Raw genomic sequence first — 18,223 nt, 5'->3', positions numbered from 1 at the left:
GCACTCACTCATGTAGGCTATGCATGAGTGCATAATACCTGGGAACTGCAGGTGTGTCAACAGGCAAGTGTAGCCTGTGTATTTCAAGATATTTTAATCCCACATCAGCCAAGCAACGCGAGAACGAACCCCGCGTCAGAGAGTGACGCTCACATTTTTTTTTTTTTCGGTCTGGCTGCTCTGATATAGAAGCAGCATGGTCAAGGTCGCATACGCTTCTATGGTCGCACTGGCGCCGGGTGAAAGCGACAGATAGTAGTGAGCCAAGGCAAGAAACCTCGTGTCAGAGGGGGGTCAAAGAAGAAGAGAGCCGACTCGAGCCGTGTTGAAGAGAAGGTGAGGATTTTATTCGTGACAGACATGTATAATGGAGCAAGTTGAACATTAGAATGGCGTGAATTGTAAAAAGCCTATTACATTGAACTAAACACGACTCAACGACTGCTCTTTGGACGGACCTGAGCCCTTTTGTCTCTTAGAAAGCGCATAGGGAAACGTAAACTACATCTTCGTTAAGTTACATTCCCTTCTATTTTTTGAGAGTAACGTAGACTACGCTCATTCATGTTTTTGTATCTTATCGTATATCCAGACAGCTGCAGGAGCATGTTCTGTCAAGCAAGCAGCAACTAAGGTTAATGTCACCTGTCATATGGCTGAAAGAGACACGTTTCATATCTGCCTGAATTACAGACAGAAACAATAGTCTTGCCAGTCACCGTCGGTTGGCACATTGTGCAAAGGACGGCGCCATAATCGGGAAAGCCGGTAGTCACGTTCAGCAGGCTCTGCTGAGTATCCCAACTGCTCCTGGATCATGCGCGTAGCATAGCATAGTGCTCGCCATATCCTCCCTGCACATACTGTAGGTCACAGTGTCAGTAGGTAGCCACAGGCAGACATTACCGTCCTACAGTCCCTGTTTTCTGACCTTGACACTTGACTAGCAGTAGGCTGCTGCACGGATAAGCTATCTTTACAACATCATACATAGCTGTAACCTCCACTCTACAAGTTTGGGCCATCATGCACTGAGAGAGAGATGAGCCTGGACTATAGATTGGTTGATAATTCTTAATTAATCTGCCAGAATATAGCTGCAAAATAATGTAGTCTGCATGAACACAAGTGTAGCTACATGGCAGTTTGTTAGAATCATTCCTCAATTTTTTCCATATCTAAGATGGCCAGGACTCTCTATGAACTTGTTATATTCAAAGTACCTCACAGACACCACATGTCACATTATCATATGGTGTAGCAGGAACTAGATTTGGTTACAGATCAGTTGTGCCTCAGGCGCTATTTTAACATGTCGTGTGTATGGGGTGTATATTAGTCATCACCGAAGCATTCACCGCACTGTTCAAGCTAGCAGCAGGTGAACTTGACAAGTCTAGTTGGCTCTAGCAGGGTCATGCCATGTCGTGTCCCTGAAAAGCTCCATTAACGTCCCCTGGCTGCCCTAGTGGCTCTTAAAGCATTTTACATGTCTTTGACCCCTGAGAGCCACACACAGTAAAACGTTTACTATAGCGTTATTAAGAATAGGCCTGCTTACAATTGTATAGTATCTGTAGAAGAATAAGTAAAATAACTGTCATTAAATCCTACTTTCACTGACTCCTGCTGACATCACTGACTCCTGCTGACTTAAATGATGAGCAATATGTGGCTCAAAGACTTGATGTCAATGTGAAAGACATGCACACACTATGAGGCGCCGCCTACATCAGTGAGAGGTGGGATACACATTTTATCAGTGATGAGTTAGCGGGGGCCCTGAGAAAAAACGTAGGGAGCCGCTGATGTAGGATGTAGCCAGACCTACGTATATATGCAAGTGTGCTGTATCATAAAAAAATCACTCCTAAAAGTTGAAAAAAAGCTTATTGTCTTCTGTGGATAGAGCACAACTACATCCTGTGCTGCACCTCATGTCTATGATTTAGAGTCAAATGCCATTTTAGGAATAGGCCTACCTCTATAGGCCTACTAAATGGGATTTGCCTGCCTCACTGTTCTGCTGCTGGCTCACTTTCCCATGAGCTACTTGGAGCTTTTCCCCAATGTGACTCTCACATGATTTGCCACTGCACAATGACTCCTCCGCGCCCCTGACCCCTCTCTCTCCTTGTCCTCCTCTGCTCCCCCTATCTTTTTTTTTCTCTTTTCCTCTCCATCTCTTTCTCTGTCCTATTCCCCTCACTTTTTTTTTTAATCTTCCCACCGTTTCCTCTCCTCCATCTCCACCTCTCTTTGCGTCGTTCTTCCTCTTCTTTGCTCGCTCTCCAACAAGGATTAGGCTAGGCTGGTTGGCAAGAGTTCTGTTGCCAGAAGCCCATAAGATCCAATCTTTGATTTTAGTGTTAAACTTGTTGCAACAATCAAGGCATTTTAATTGTATTGATCTTGATAATCCTGAAATGTGCCCTTTGTCTTACCATCGTTTCAATTCCTGTAGCCTAATCCTTTGTTTTTTTTTTAGGTATACCTGGGAATGGATTTTTTTCATTAGAAATTACAAATTTCTAAGTCCCTTTATCACAGACTCATTTTTCATGTTAAATAGCACCATCAACTCTGAAGGTTTTCATTTCCTTATTCACTACATTGTTCTCGTTAAGGACTGGGATTTTCACTTGTGGCATTTGGTTACGTGACTCTGAGAAAAGGTCCCAGAGGAAAGAGATTTTCCTCTGAATTTTCGTAACAGGAAGATGAGTAGTTCATCAATATCGATGTGGTGCTTCTTGGAATGAACTGAAGGCGTTTGATCACACCGAGTGAATTTGATCAGAATGCTTGATATCATTTTTAGGAAGTCCGTTTTTAGATCATTCTTGCTTGAGTTGAAGTGGTACCACAGTACCAAATTACTCTTCGTCTTCTGCAACAACAGCCCTGTATCAATACAAAGTATAAATGATGGAAAATTCTGCCTTAAGAGACTGTCCATTTGCTGGTCCTTTAGACATATAGGCTAGGTCTTTAACACCTTAATTGTTGTTATTATGTTATTGTCGACATGGCAGGTGTTATTAGGGTTGCACTGCAGACTACCCATAATGTAATGTTGTCAAGATGTAGCTTAAGTTGGTGATTGACTGGTAAGCCACCATGTCAGCAAGCTTGAGTAAGTAAGAGATTAGATTTTGGTTGAACCTGCTCACACCTGAAGAAAGCTTAATGTATTAGAGAAAAGGATGTTTTCACCTTAATTTGTTTGCCCCCCTCTCACTGACCCTGAGACAGAGTTCACAATGGTGGTGTTGTAATGTTGGATTGTAAGTCCTGTGGCCCGCATTTCAATGGCCGTCTATTTATGAACCAAAGGTTACCAGGACTCCAAAATGGAGACTCCGCTATGAACACTCCCAACGCAATCACTGTCTCTCAACAACAGAGAGGAATTTCAGATGAAATTCAGGCTGTAACTTGATTTTGGCCTTCTTTCAAGGGGAGTTGTTCAGTCACTAAACGTCTATTGCATTTGGAGGAAGCTACTCCAAGAGTCTCCCTAACTGCGATGGCCTTGGATTGATGTGGCTCCTACTGGCCATGCTGCCGCTTCCATGGTTTCGCAATACAGCTGACCCTGGAAACCAGAGAGGAATTTACCATTCCAGCGCTGATAGCATTCTCCCATTAGTCTGCTGGCTTAAGCAGTCCTTGAAGGTTCAAGGTAGGTAGCTGGCCTGTACTTAAAAGCAATGGTTTTCATTCTCTGACATGTTCTCTGCCCAGCCATAGGTTTCCTTTGATTCACAAAGAAAAACTGGTCCTGATAATGCGTAAGAATGGCAGGCTGATCCAAATCATTTAGGCTCACAGCAGTTCAACAGTAGGACAACTACAAGGGCTCAGTGTGTTGTCTATGCCAGATGCACTCTGTCCAATATCGCCTCCTCTCAAAGCTCAGGGGACCATGCTGTCCTGGCCTCATTTGATATGATTGTCTAATACACCATGTGTGTGTGAGTGTGCTTCCCAGTAGGGTGTGACTCAAGTTTGCTCTTACTATCTCCGTCGCACACACGTGTCTCTGAAAATTATTCAATGGAGATACAGAACATGCTTCTTGATTATGGTCCAGAGACTGTTGAGAGCAAGAGGACTGGCTCCAGGACTTGGGGCACGTACCATGCACTCTTATAGTTTGGTTGTTAGAGACCCAATGGAGAAAGTCCTTTGTGCTTTGTGTGTGTGTGTGTGTGTGTGTGTGTGTGTGTGTGTGTGTGTGTGTGTGTGTGTGTGTGTGTGTGTGTGTGTGTGTGTACGTGCATCCTTCATATGTGTTGTGTAATTACACTTTATGTCACTAATCCATAGGTTTCTCTAACTGAAAGGCTAGCTAAGCTGATTAAAGTATTAATGCTGCTAAGGCTGGGTATGTTTGGTATGTAAGATTATAGACGTAGCCATTCTCACCTTAGAGAGCAATTGGCTTTACGAAGCAGCTAGGCCTGGGCTGCTGTACCACATTTATACAGTCCATATCAGTCAACTGTCTCTACAAAGTTATGTTGCACTGTCCATCAACAAGAAAGCAGTGAGTTTGTGAACAAAAATATTGAATAGCCTTGCCTACAGTAGCCCACAAACTAGTAACACAATTTGTGAGCCAACCTACTGCTGTTATGGTGGGGTTTTATTGCTCCTCAAGGTTGCAGAAGTCAGTGAAGGCTATGGGCTAACTGAGGCCAAGCTAGCTTCTAAAGTTAGATACATATAGCCCAGAATAGCCAAAGCCTTTTCTGAGCTAAGTTATTGTATGTCTGGGTTCCTACATCCGTGTCCTCGTGGGCTTTATTGAAAGACATTCGGAGTGCCTGGCCAGGCTTTTTATCTGTGCTATCTTGGAAGCGTGCTCATGGAGTTCAGCGAGGACATGCTCTGGCGTTATAAAGTAGGGCAGGCCTGCCTGCCTGTGCGTGTGCGTGTGTGTGTGCCCCCCCTGGCATTTGCCCACACAAGCTCTCCTCTCACGCAATGTCCAGTTTGGGATCTCCTTCCAGTGGAGCTGCAGAATTGGTCTCTAGGGGTCATTGAGGGAGGTTTTGTCTGCAGTTAGGCTGATCAGCAGTCTTGATTAGCTAGTTTTGCAGTCAAGGTCAGCATTTTGTTCCTACTATTTTCAGATAATTCTTTTCATATTTCTGTTTCATTAGTTTATAATGGTGAGGCAGTCTAAAAAAACACATGGGACAGATGGAGTGTATGACACACAAAAAACTGAGCTGAATTGTGGTTTGTGCACAAGCCCACTGTGCAGTGTTCTCTCACTGATTTATTCAGTCCAAAGTTCTGGCAGTTTTGTAGTGGTTTAACCCCTGAGGTCATTTCTCTCACATAGAAGTTGATTGTTAATAGCAGTTGGATTTACCCACTTCAGTGGTTGATAAGACCAGGGCAGTTTGAGGAGATTTCAGTCTGTTTTATTCTTTACTGAAGGTCAGACATGGGAGGGTGGGCTTAGGTCATTAGCACTTTATCTTGGACTACTCAATCATTCAGACTCTCAGGTCTGCTCACTAGAACTTGGACTAAGTTTTGGTAAGGAAGTAGTGATGAGTGGGTGTTTCAAATCTGTCCAGAGAAATATTGGAAATGGCCTAGTGGTTGCCACTATTGCATTTGGCTGTAGACTCTGTTTCAAGAACGACTCCAGCTCATGTTGTAGGAGAAAGCTTTTGTTGAGAGTTGTGGGCAGGGGTTAGGCTACATAGCTTGAGAGGTTATAGTTGGGGTCGAGGGTGGAGGTGTGTGAAATATGTCTAACTCCTCATAGAAGGGTCTCTATTAGAGGGTTTATTGGCCGTAGGGTCATGGATGTGGGTTATTTGCAAAGGAGTGGAATGCATAGGTCTCGAGATCAGTTGGGTGAATAGGATTACTGCAGGGCAGGGTGGGCAATGTGATGATGTTGTATCGTCATGGTTAACATTTGGTCATTTGCCTTCACAAGATTGTGGACATTGTGATATATTATAGTAGTAGTATAGTACAATCCACATGTAATTTCCATTCATAGCTTTCACCATTCCTGTTTGCATTCACTCCTGTCACCATCTTTTCACTCATCATCGTCATTGTAACTTTCGTACTAACCTGAAAGTGTAAAATTGTGTGGTTCAACATTTCGTTTGAGTGCATCATTGAACTGCTAAAAGGATGAACGTATTCTGCCCTCATGTGCTGTCAGAAATATAATTACGTAACGAGCTCAGTGCGACCCAACAAAGTGAATGGGCAGGGGTAGTGATAGTGTCAGCAGAAACTGAATTTGAATTGCATTAATTAGAATTTTAGATACTTGAATTGAATCATTTTATGCAAAAATTGAAACTGAATTGCATATTTTGAGTTTTTATTGTCAAATTTGAAACTGAATGTAATGGTTTGAATTTGGTCATTGTCGCTTTCAACTTTTATTTTAACTAGTTTCAGGTAAAAAAAAAAAGGAACACTTTCAAATTTCAAGTTCTTCCAAGTGTCCAGGAATTTAGGTGGCCGTGGCTAGCTTGAGGTGTGTTTGTTTTACTTGTTCTCTGCTTTGGTGTACTGTGCTGCAACTGGCGAAGTTTAATCACAGCTAATGTTGTGCTGGGTTGGACAAACATTGGTAGGCTGCTAGAGGCGTGATTAGGACAGTTTTATTACATAATCTAATTTTGTGTGTGACTATGTAATATATTTTTTGCTAGCTAAACCTAAACTTGTTGCCATGTTAAAAAAGTTCTTTATTTAACCTTAGCCTAGAGATAACCATCTTGGCTTCACAACTTTTGGGCTGACACAGGCTTAAAGCTGCACCAGGCATCTGCGCACTTCGGCGGCCCAAGTGGCAGTGTTTAAATTTTTGAAAGTTTGAAAGCCTTCAGTATGTAGAAATCATCATCTGTGCTCTCCTGATCTAAATTTCTTCTTCTTAGAGGCCCTTGTAAAAGAGCAATTGGTTCTCAGTGGGACTTCCTGGTAAAATAAAGGTTAAAACTGAATATTTGCTAAGACTGATTGAAACAAGGCAACAGCGCTCAAAAGTCATATGCACAATTCAGGGCATGATTTTGAGCTGTACTACTCCTATGAAGATGAGAATAGAGACTGTTCCCACTATTTTACTTTTTCAGTAAAGGAGAAGTGCTGCCACTGTTGTGTATCATTTTGGTGTAGCACTGTTGTTGTTGTTTGGCTATTTTCCCAAAGGGATACAAATGTCACCACAGTTCTAGCAAAGTTATAGCTGCTCACTTCACTGTCCTGTCACTTACAAGTACCTATTCTATAAAGATGCTCAACCTGAACTTAGTTTTCTAATGTTTGTGGAGCTGAAGCACCTTACAGAGCAGCCTTCTCTCCAGAGGACGATCACATGCATGGTTCTTATTACGCTGGTCAGGGATTATAACATTTAAGTCAATATACAGCAGTCTTGCATTTCAGGTGCTGTGTCTCTGCTCGGTTGAAACCTTGTTTTGTTTGGCTTGTCTGTTGAATCAAAGCGAGTGGGAAGTTAGTTTTTTTTTCTGTCATTGTATTCTTCTGGCCATGGACTTCACATGGAGGCATGGAGTCTGTGTTGACCTCACGGCGCTGGACACTGGTCTTTTGTGCCTGGAAACAGTGCTGCCTTTCTAGTTTGCACCATAGGAAACCCCATGGATGTTTGGATAAGGGGTGGGACATGCTCTTTGGACACCCCATTATTCTTAGAAATGAAACAGTATATTAATTCACTGTACAGGAATAAAACCTTTATAAAAACATGAAGTATTAAATGGCCAGGTGAAAGTGGCAGGGAAAGACGGTCAATGGTTTGGCCTAACTCTTGACTAAGTGACTCAACCTTTTTCTTCTTTGCCTCCCTTTTTAGATTCCTGAGAAGCAGCAATGGACCAGGCAAGGTCAACGATATCCAAAATAGTAAGTATTGCCACCTAAAACCTGAAATATTAAGAAATTAGCTTTCCCCCAACAGAATGATTGCATCTCATTGTTCTTTTATTTACCTTAACAGTTTAATGGGGAGCCGCGCTCCTATACACGCTTCAACCTGACCCAGAACATGGAAGGCGACAACAGCCAGGTGGAGATGAAGCTGTCGTCTGACATGGATGAGGAGGTCGGGGGCAATGGAGTGGGAGAGCACCTCAACCACAACTCTAACCACAACCCTTATGTGGTGCGCAAACCCGGACGCACGCCCAAGAATATCTGCTTCATTGCGGCCACCACCCTCCTCATCTTCATCATCGGTAAGAGGGGATGGTTGGATGGATGGGTAGAAATGGAGATGATGTATAAATGGACAGATAAAGAAAATGAATCCTGGAGCAGCTGCATTTATCTTGTCAAGTTTCTTTCGTCGAGGAAATAAAATGTTTTATAATATGTATCTATCTATCTAAGTTATACAGTTGAAATTAGAAAGATAGTTCCTAATACTCCCTGAGAAATCTGCTATCAGAGAGAGATGTTGCCAGGAAACAGATACCACTCTAATTGGTGAGCACAAGTTCTGCTACTATGTTCCAGGAAGTAAAAACTGATTCACTGGAGTTTTTAAAATAGTCAATGTTGCATGCTTCAGGACAGTCAGGCTTTGGGATGTGCTAGTTGACTCACTAAACTGTAATTTTACTGGTGCTGAGTGGAAGGACTTTGGGGCGGTAATATAAGGCCTACACTGTCGTTGGAGCTCTATACTCTCAGCTGGCGGTATAGCATTACAAAGTGCTGACTTGGAGGTTGAGGGTGTAACTTGATGCCTTTATTCTATCCTCTGTCATTTGTCCTCTTCTCTGCGTCATTGCGATTGCTCTGTCTGTCTCTGCTTGTTCATCACCTGTAACGACTGCCACCACCAGGCTACTTGATTGGCTACCTGGTCCATCGGAAGAAGGACTTGGCTCCCAGCTGTGCCGCCTCCATGCTCCCTTTCGATGACACCGTTGCCCAGGGGACCTATGAGACGGGTGCTGCTCCCCTCATGGACTGGGACGATGTCAAGAAACTTCTCGCTCAAAAACTCAGCGCACCCAACTTCGAAGACGCCTTCAGGTGAATGTAAACCCTACGCCTTGCCTGGGGAATGTGCTGTGAGGCAGTGTTGGCCTTTTAAAGTCTTTCAAACAAAAATGCTAAATGACAATCGATGCCTGACATAGGAGCGATTTCTGTCTTTATTTGCATTACATTTTTAACCGTGACTCCACGCCTCCGCCCTTAACCTCATATCGTATTTTCTTCTACCCCAGTGAGTTTGCCAGTAACAGCCACCAGGCTGGTTCTCCAGGTGATGAGGTGCTGGGGAACAAGGTGCTGAAGAGGTTTAAAGAGTACGGCATGAAAACCTGGTCTGATGAGCACTTTATTAAGGTTCAGGACCCCCCGGTTTCTGGCTCCAACAAAGTCGTCTTCAAAGGGAGGGAGCAGCGACCAACTGGATTCCTGTCCTATAGTGGCAACGGAACAGCAACGGTAAACTACGAGGAGGGGAGGGGAGGGGTCACAAGGAGTTGAATATTATACTCCACTATTTCACCTGCTGTAATATTCGGGAAGAAAAACAGAATCCACACACAACCAGGACAAAAGGAGAATGTCCAAACAGAGAATTCTGATACAAAAAAGAATTTGATACATACAGCAGAAAAAAGTGCAATAAACAAAAACGTAGAGAACAAAGACGTTTTGAGGCCTGTAGTTAAAGAAGCACTGGGGTTAAACAGTAGGCTTGTTTTTTTTTCCAGGGTGCTGTCCTCTATGCGCACTACGGGCAGGCGAGTGACTTCGGGTTGCTGCAGGACAAGAACATCAACCTGAACGGCAGGGTGATCATGGTCAGAGCTGGCAAGATCAGCTTTGCTGAGAAGGTGGGTGCTTTTAGGAGAGGATGATGTGTGCCTTTTATATCATTGTAAACCTTTTGCTTTTTTTTCTGAAGTCCTTGTACTAACACATCCTTGATTGAAAGGAAAAAAAAAAAGATTTTGTACATTTCTTTTTATGTTACTTTGTAAAACAAATGACCAAATGAATTAATGATAAACTGTAAGAGGTGTATGGATGCTCTCTTCACTCATTAATTTCTTTCCATTTCTCTCTCATTCTGTGCTTACAGGTAGCCAATGCTGCCAAAATGAATGCCTCTGCTGTGCTGATCTACCCAGACCCAGCTGATTACTCTATTAGGGATGACACCCAGCTGTTTGGACATGTGAGTGTGCTGGACATTTAGATTTAACTTTTAAATGTAACTTACTGGCTGAAGGTGAGCCCTAGTGGACAGACAGCTGTTTGTGTGGCATATGTTTATATTTGAGTCCATATGCTTAGTAAGTAGTTCAATATATTGAAGACACATCTCAGCAGGTAAATGCATCACACCTCCTACCCCCCTCATCTATTTTCCCAGTTAAATGTATATTAGATAAGATTATATTATACATATTAGATAAGAGTATATTAGATAGATAATTATTGGCTATTAGCCTAACTTTGATTGTGAGGGGACAAGACAACACGCATGAACAAGAGCACATGATTAGAAGTAGGCAAGTCATAAATACCAGAGGGATAAAATGCAACCAATTTAAATTTCTCTCCTACCTACTTAGATAAAAGATAGCAGCTAACTCACTCTTGCGTTGTCCACCCTCCTTCCGTCTCCCTCAGGTCCATATGGGTTCAGGGGACCCCTACACCCCAGGCTTCCCCTCCTTCAACCACACCCAGTTTCCTCCTGTGCTGTCTTCAGGCCTTCCATCAATCTTGGCCCAGACCATCTCAACACGCACGGCTTACACCATCGTGACGTAGGGCTTGGCATATAAGGATCACCTAAAATTTAAAGTCTTTTCTATGCAGTAGAGGTCACAAATAGATGATGCTATTTTGTGTAATGCCTTGGCTGTTGACACAAAATGTTCTTTTGCACTGCGATGGTCTGCATCGTTTCTGTTGCACTCTTGAATTCAACCTAAGCATAGTCCAGATCTATGGTTCTGTGTGCTGCAGATTAGCACAAGTGGCTCTGTGGTGGCTTCTTGTATGTTCATCCTGTGTTCTTTGTGCCCCCACAGACAGCTGGGGGGCCAGAGTGTGCCAGGAGAGTGGGGAGGCATCGGCAGGCTGGGAGATGAGACCGACATTGCTACCGTGGAGGTCAACAACGTTGTGACTGAGAAAAAGATCACTAATGTCTTTGGAGTCATCAAAGGCTTTGTGGATTCAGGTATAATGCTTCATCTTATGTGTATTCAACCAGCGAGTCCCACTGAGATCAAGAATTGAGAGAAAGCAGCAATGTTGTCTTATTCTGTGTTGAAATGGGTGTTTTTTAGGGAGCTACACTAGTGCAATAGGAAATAAGTTTGAAATTTAGTACTATTCATTCACAGTTGACTTGCTACGGCATCTTGCCCTGTCTGTTCTTGATCATTTATACACTCTCCAACTCATTCCACCTATAATTTTCTTTTTCTCTTGATTTCCCACCCCCCCTTGCCCCCTTTTTCAGATCGTTATGTGGTTCTCGGTGCCCAGAGGGATGCATGGGGTCCGGGTTTTGCCAAATCGACTGTGGGCACCAGTGTCCTGGTTGAGCTGGCACGCTCCATCTCTGACATGGTGAAGAACGGTGAGTCTCGGATGCCAGTCTCTAGCCAAGCTGATCTTTCCTTTTTTGATGAAAAATAGTGTAAGGTTTTGACTGAAAGAACATCGATGGAATGGATATGGGAATTAAGAGACCGGTCATTGGATCCGCTAAGCCAGATACTTTATAGTGCTTTCTGTGGAGGCAGTGGGTTACCTTAGGTTTATTTTTTTTATGTGCATTTGTGTCCCCCTTGACAGATGGATTCAAGCCAAGGAGAAGCATTGTGTTTGCCAGCTGGAGTGCTGGAGAGTATGGGAGCATTGGCGCCACCGAGTGGTTGGAGGTGAGATTGCGTAATGACATTTTTCCCCTCTGCATTTCCACACATTTTTATTAGCAGTGTTTTATGCTGTAAGGATGCTATGGAGCCCCTAAAGTCCTGAAAGGTGATATTTTTTTATCTTGTGCGCACAAGTTAATTATCTTGTGGGAACAAGATAAAAAAATATCACCTTTAGGGGCTCCGTAGGATACTGATTGGTGTTTGTTCTCTTTTGTGTTTTTTTTCTCTCATATCCTTTCCTGTATGTCTAGGGTTATCCGTCCTCTCTGAGCATGAAAGCCTTCTCATACATTAACCTGGATGGCGTTGTAACAGGTATGCACCGTCATACATAGTGTAATGAACTGTGGGTCATGGTGTCACATTGTATTATGCACTGCAGACAGACTTGTCCCATGGTTAGATGCAACTAGAGCTAGATTTGTCCTACGTTTCTTTGCTAATTTTAGATTATCTCAAATAACACCACCCAAAAATGATTTAATAGTTTATGTCAAAATGAAAAATTTCAATGTAATTCTTCTTTTCCAGGTCTGGATGGGTTCAAAGCTGCAGCCAGTCCCTTGATGTACAGCCTGATTGAGAGCACTCTGAAGGAGGTAAATGACAGCTTTCCGACTTTAAAGCATGTTTAACCATTTAACGTTTGACCATTTTGAGTGTCTCCGTACCATTGTGTTGGGGTCATAGGACATGATATGCAGATATGAATTCCATTTGACAATTCACCTCTCCTCTCTTTAGGTGAAAACCCCAAACAACCCCGCCATGACTCTCTTTTCTCAGGTTGCAAGGACCAACTGGGAGACAGATGTGTAAGTTGGACTTGTGGGCTGTGTAGAAAACAGGCTGTAGTTTCATTCAGAGCCATAGTGGCTAGTTGGTGTGATGCGTTCCCTTGGCAACCAAGCTTTTCTCACTAGTATTCTGTCCAAAATCGGATGTGTAGGCCAGCTGTCGTTCTCATGTTTGGAGATAATATTCACTGCCTATTCTCCCTGCTCTAAACGGTCTAGCAGTTCAAACCTTATCCATGCATTGTACTCATGTGTTGAGAGAGTGCGTAGCTACGTCTTCATCTTTTATATGATTGTCTTCCAGGTTGGAGCCTCTGAAACTGGACAATGCTGCTTATCCTTTCCTCGCCTTTTCTGGCATTCCCTCGGTCTCATTTAGATTCGCCACCAATTCAGCAAGTCGGCCTGCTGCAGTAGTAAGTTAAATAAGCAATTTGTTGAATCCAACATCATCAAACTGAAAAACCTTATAAACTGAGCCATTATATAACAAAGTTAGGTTGATCCTGGGATATTTGTTTCCCAACGGGTCAAGCATAATTCTTGACGCGTCTGCTCTTTCCCTCTGTAGGACTACCAGTACTTTGGCACTCTGCTGGACACCCGAGAGAAGCTGTACGCGGCCACGTCCAACCAGACACCTCGGCTGGCGGTGACAGCGGCCCAGTTTGCGGGTCAGATAGCCCTGAGACTAGTCCACGACCACCTGCTGCGGATGGACTTGCAGAAGTACGACAGCATCATTCGCAGTCGCGTGGCAGAGATCAACCGGAAAGTCAAGTCTGTTCAGAGGGTGAGTGTGAGTTTATTTTCTGTCAGGAAGTTAGACTTATTCTCACTTTCTGCCATGTGCAGATCTGGCAAATTCAGATATGAAAGCTGCGGTCAACGCCACCAGGGAGCAATTTGAAATTTCTGAAATGCTTGGCTTGGAGATTCTAAATTGCCCATCGATATGACATTGAGTGTGAATGATTGTCTGTCTGTGTTACCTGTCCAACATGTTTGTCTGCCTTCCTCCCAGTGCATGCTGGGATAGGCCCCACCCCCCTGTGACCCTGAAAAGGATTAAGCGGGTAGAGAAATTGAATGAACTAGTGCAGTGCCCGTTCAAAATAGGCGTAGGCTATCAGTCGCTTGCTTTGAGCCCCGCTGCTGCACAGAGCGCTGTTTGCTTGTTTATTGAAAGTTTATTAATATTGAACGTGTCGCGTGTCCAATCCGACACTGCACGTCCTTGGGAGAACGAACGGTTCTCGAGATATGCGAAGGACACTCTTACAGAGATTCCTTGCTTTATAGTATGATGAACTGTGAAGTAACTCCCTGTTGAACTGCTGGTTCAGTTAGGGAGCCGATTTCCCCATTTGTTCCGCTGTGTAATTAATTCTGTCACAGTTTTTGACTAATTGCTGGTTTGATGATGTAACCAGAGTGCGCCCAGATGCAGTTCCATCTAGTATTGTTTATTCAGAGTGCTAAATGGCCCCTGTGGATGTCATGTGTGCTTCCAGATGCAGCCCCAGCTGTTGCCCAAGGCCCTGACGGTGCAGTGGTTGATCTCGGCATCTGGTTCCTACAGTCGCGCCTCTCGCCAAATGGTGGCAGATATCCAGAACAGCAACCTGGAGGACATCGAGATGTGCCGCATCATCAATGATCGCATCATGACGGTAAGATCATCAGGAGAGATGATTTGTTTTTTGTTTTTTTAGATTTGTGTGAAAACAAGATTATTAACAAAAAAGCAATGTTTATCCTCACCGTCCCTCTGTTCCTCTTCCCGTTTGTATAGGTGGAAAAGAACTTCCTGTCGCCGTACGTGTCTCCCAGAGAGAGTCCCTTCCGTCACGTGCTGCTGGGCTCGGGCCCCCACACCCTCAAGGCGCTGTCCAACCACCTGGAGGCCCTCAGGACCAGCGACCCCGAGGCCGACGCCAACCTGTTCCGCAACCAGTTCGCCCTGGCCACCTGGACCATCCAGGGCTGCGCCAACTCACTGGCAGGGGACATCTGGTCTTTGGATAACGAGATCTAAATCCATCCTCCCTCCCCCTCCTCCCCCTCCTCCCTCTCCTCCCTCTCCTGTCTATGGTTTGGCCCACAAAACACAACTGGCAGTCTGAAAACCAATAAGGCCGCTAACGTTAGCAAAACAGCTGCAGTTGCACGGCATTCTAAATGAGGTTAGCCTGTTTCAGGAAATTTTTAAAAATAGAGGTGTTTCCTAAACGGATATCAATATTACACTCATCACCCCTCTGTCACAGTTTTCTACACTCCAATGACACACTGCTTAATCTCTCTTCTTTCTCAAATCCTCCATAAAGCCAAACACAAACACTTAATACAAACACTTAATACTGAAATTCAGTTCAACTGCCTTACAAAAAGCAAGCTCAATTGTTTTTTGTTAAGTAATCCTAAGGCCATTACGTTTTTCCCGCTTTTGGAAAGAATAATTTTCCCATGTGTGGTACTCAAATACCACATCTTGAATATTTTGGTGCTAGTAATATCTACCTTCAAATGGCCATCATATGTGACAGTACTACTTTAATTGGTGTTAGACCATGAATGAGTTGAATATAGTGAACCTGATGCGTTTTCAGCACAATATCAGGTCATAATCACAGGCGCGGCTGTGTTTGCCAGCTCAGATATGAAAAACAACGAAAGGGCAGTATGGTACAATAAGCTAATTATAGTTAATTTATTGTTTACCATAATCAGAATCGTTGTTACAATCCAAGACTGCTGGTATTTCCTCTGCTGTAGCCTCATATTTAGGTAAAACCTGAGCTGGTTTTATTGGTAGCTATAGGTTCATATTGTGCTGAAACATGCAGTTGAAGGCATCAGAGATTCAGATGTTGCTAAGGAGACTTAATTTCCAGTAGCACAGTAGTGGTGTTACACAGAACACATAGGAGTTCACTGAATGAGACAATCAGCTGTTATTACTTGGCACTGCTCAGTACAGTCTCCTACTGGTGCTGCATCTTTAAAGAAAACTTACTCTAAAGTCCTCATATGGCAGGCAAGGTTTTTTTTTTTTTTTCAAGTTTCAATTCACTTGCAGTTAACCTTTTGTAAGCTGTCTGAATCGGCCACCATCAACAAACCTCTGTAGGCTTTTCAAACACCAGGGGAGAAGGCCTTCAACCACGTGGCACTGAAAGTGAAACCGTACGTCTATTTATTTTGTTATTTATTTATCAGTGGCAGGGTTCACTATAAATAGTGTTTTTTAACGCCTTTTTTAAGAAATGTATAATTATCGGGAGCAGTGCCTTCCATAATTATGACAGTTATACTGTCGAAATGACAAAAGCAGCATCTGCTAAAAGAAGTATACCTGTTGACCGACAGCCAGTATTGACCACAGAACAGTCGGGCAGTTCATGACAAACCTCCTGTCCTCACAGATTACTAACATCTTCGCATTGACCTGACATCGGGTTGACCATTTAAGCTAGGCCAGCTCACATGTATCACACATAAAAAAATCCCGATACTTGAGATATTTCTACAGCGAGCTGCCTTTAATGAACTAACACCTTCCGGCTGTCTGTCTCTACTGGGCCCTTGGTGCACGTACACTTCTCATCCTGAAAACATTATCGGGAGCAGTGTCTTCCATAATGTGAAAAAGAAGAAGGTAGTTTTTGCCTACCAGTGTATATCCATATCGGAGGCAGTGCCCTCCATATTTTCACTGTAGGAGTGGATGTTTTTATTATCGGGAACAGTGTTTCCCATAATGTTATGTATATATACAGTACATTGCAATACAAATGCACTTGTTGTCCGCATCTTTACAACCCTTCTGTGACGTTCCACGCTAATGTCTTCACAATTTACTTACCTAGTTACTTCTCGGGCAGGAACGAGGCCTGCAGCTCACCTACATCTCACCTGCTGGAGATGCATATGTGCACAGATCTGAAAGGTAGTGATGGGTTTAAACAATATGGTGGAAATGCAGTTACTTGATCTCCAAAGGCACACTCTTTGGCAGTCAGTCCCTTTATGCCACTATTAAGCTCTCATGAAAACCTTTCCGATCTGTGTCAGTAAGGTGAAGGAGCTGCACGTCTCTACTCTGCACTGGACTTCTTTAGGGAGCTTGGCGTCTCTATTTAAATCAAGTGCTGTTAACCTGTTGTGTCTTTCCTTGGGCTGCATACAGAACTGATTTAGTGCTCAGACCATGTGGAATGTCTGTTTCTGTTTTTTGAAAGAAATTGTTACAAAAATATCTGGGGTCGCATTTCCACAAGAGATCGCCACACAGAAATGGGGTTTTTTGTTTTGTCCTTCAATGATTCCGTGTGAAAGTACATCCTCCCTTCTTATGTATGTGTCCATTCTCTCTCTTTAAAGGGGCTTACCTGTGCCTTTTTGTTTCGCGACTGCATAATAGTGTTGAGTTCCTAGATACTTCAGAGTTTTTAGAGGATGTATATTTGTTTTCGATGATCAACACTCGTTTTGAAATCGCTGTAGTTCTTTGACTATACTTCTGATGCTTTTGGTAGTTTATTGTTTTTTGCCTGTTGTCTGCTGAAACCAAAAGTTATTGGTGTAAATGTCTACCATGCAAGGCCACATTTCAGATGAAGTTAACGGCAACGATACATAGGAAAATAATCGAAACAAATTAGCGAAAAAAGAAAAAGGCTCTTTAATATTCCATGTATGAATTGGATTTCATATAGTTCCTTATATAGTTTAAAATTGAACAGATTGAATGTGGTAAGAGAAAGTGATGAGGCCCTCCTCACTTCAGCTAATGTCAGTCTGGTCACACCATCACTCATTGTTCACTCTGCAAGGGTTTTTTGTTTTTTAACTGAGCATTTAAAACCACCTTGTATGCCTCAATAGAATAATTGAATTAAATGGCTCAGTATTGGTTCAGTAACCCATTTGAAATGATCTTTAACCATTCATACATCCATAGGTTGAATTATTAAACTGATTTTCTGAGCTAAATGCATTTAACTGGGCATTTCCAAACTTGACAACCCAGTGACACTCACAGAAATGGAAACATTCTTTACTGTGAGGATGGAGAATTTGTAGGAATTGGTCTGCAAAGTCTCCTTTTTTGGGGGCCGGTCCATTATTATGAGAAAATGTGGGTTTGTTTTTAAATTCAATGTGGATTTTTTTTCTGAAACTGTATACAAGCTTGCTTAGCTTATCCTTTTTCGTTGCTGCAATAAATCATTTCAAGGTAATGAGTGTGGAGTCTTGGTTTGAAGATGAAAGTCAAATTTAATGATTGATTGCAGTTGTATTGAACAATTGGAATCACGTGAAATGCAACAAGAAATCAGTGATTGATTAAAAGCTGAATGGAAAACATGGCTGCAGGTTACAGAGAAAGTTTCCATAAATGTCAGTGTGGTAGCTGGACTCATCGAGAAGTTAAAAGTTACTTTGCTTCATTTATTTATAAACCTTTATCTG

General features: G+C 43.0%; 1 protein-coding gene across 1 annotated transcript; it reads left to right on the top strand.

Annotated features, from left to right (window-relative positions):
- Positions 1-219: 219 nt before the first annotated feature.
- LOC139926787 (transferrin receptor protein 1-like) lies at positions 220-17,991 on the top strand. Its single transcript, XM_078287632.1, has 18 exons — positions 220-336; positions 7,877-7,926; positions 8,021-8,258; positions 8,871-9,063; positions 9,261-9,483; positions 9,756-9,878; positions 10,127-10,222; positions 10,681-10,820; positions 11,088-11,239; positions 11,525-11,644; positions 11,863-11,948; positions 12,200-12,263; positions 12,480-12,547; positions 12,693-12,763; positions 13,050-13,161; positions 13,317-13,538; positions 14,260-14,418; positions 14,541-17,991. The coding sequence occupies exons 2-18, from the start codon at positions 7,894-7,896 to the stop codon at positions 14,781-14,783; spliced, it is 2,343 nt and encodes a 780-aa protein (XP_078143758.1). The 5' UTR covers positions 220-336; positions 7,877-7,893; the 3' UTR covers positions 14,784-17,991.
- Positions 17,992-18,223: the final 232 nt, after the last annotated feature.

Source organism: Centroberyx gerrardi, chromosome 13 (genome assembly GCF_048128805.1).
Source record: "Centroberyx gerrardi isolate f3 chromosome 13, fCenGer3.hap1.cur.20231027, whole genome shotgun sequence".
Classification (NCBI taxonomy): domain Eukaryota; kingdom Metazoa; phylum Chordata; class Actinopteri; order Beryciformes; family Berycidae; genus Centroberyx; species Centroberyx gerrardi.
This window is presented reverse-complemented; position numbering and strand designations above follow the sequence as displayed.

Bases quoted from the DNA above. Each gene is read 5' to 3' on its own strand.
- LOC139926787 (XM_078287632.1), top strand. From the start codon at position 7,894: ATGGACCAGGCAAGGTCAACGATATCCAAAATA. The intron at 8,259-8,870 runs GTAAGAGGGGAT...TGCCACCACCAG, and splicing joins CCTCCTCATCTTCATCATCG to GCTACTTGATTGGCTACCTG. The intron at 11,645-11,862 runs GTGAGTCTCGGA...CCCCCTTGACAG, and splicing joins CTCTGACATGGTGAAGAACG to ATGGATTCAAGCCAAGGAGA.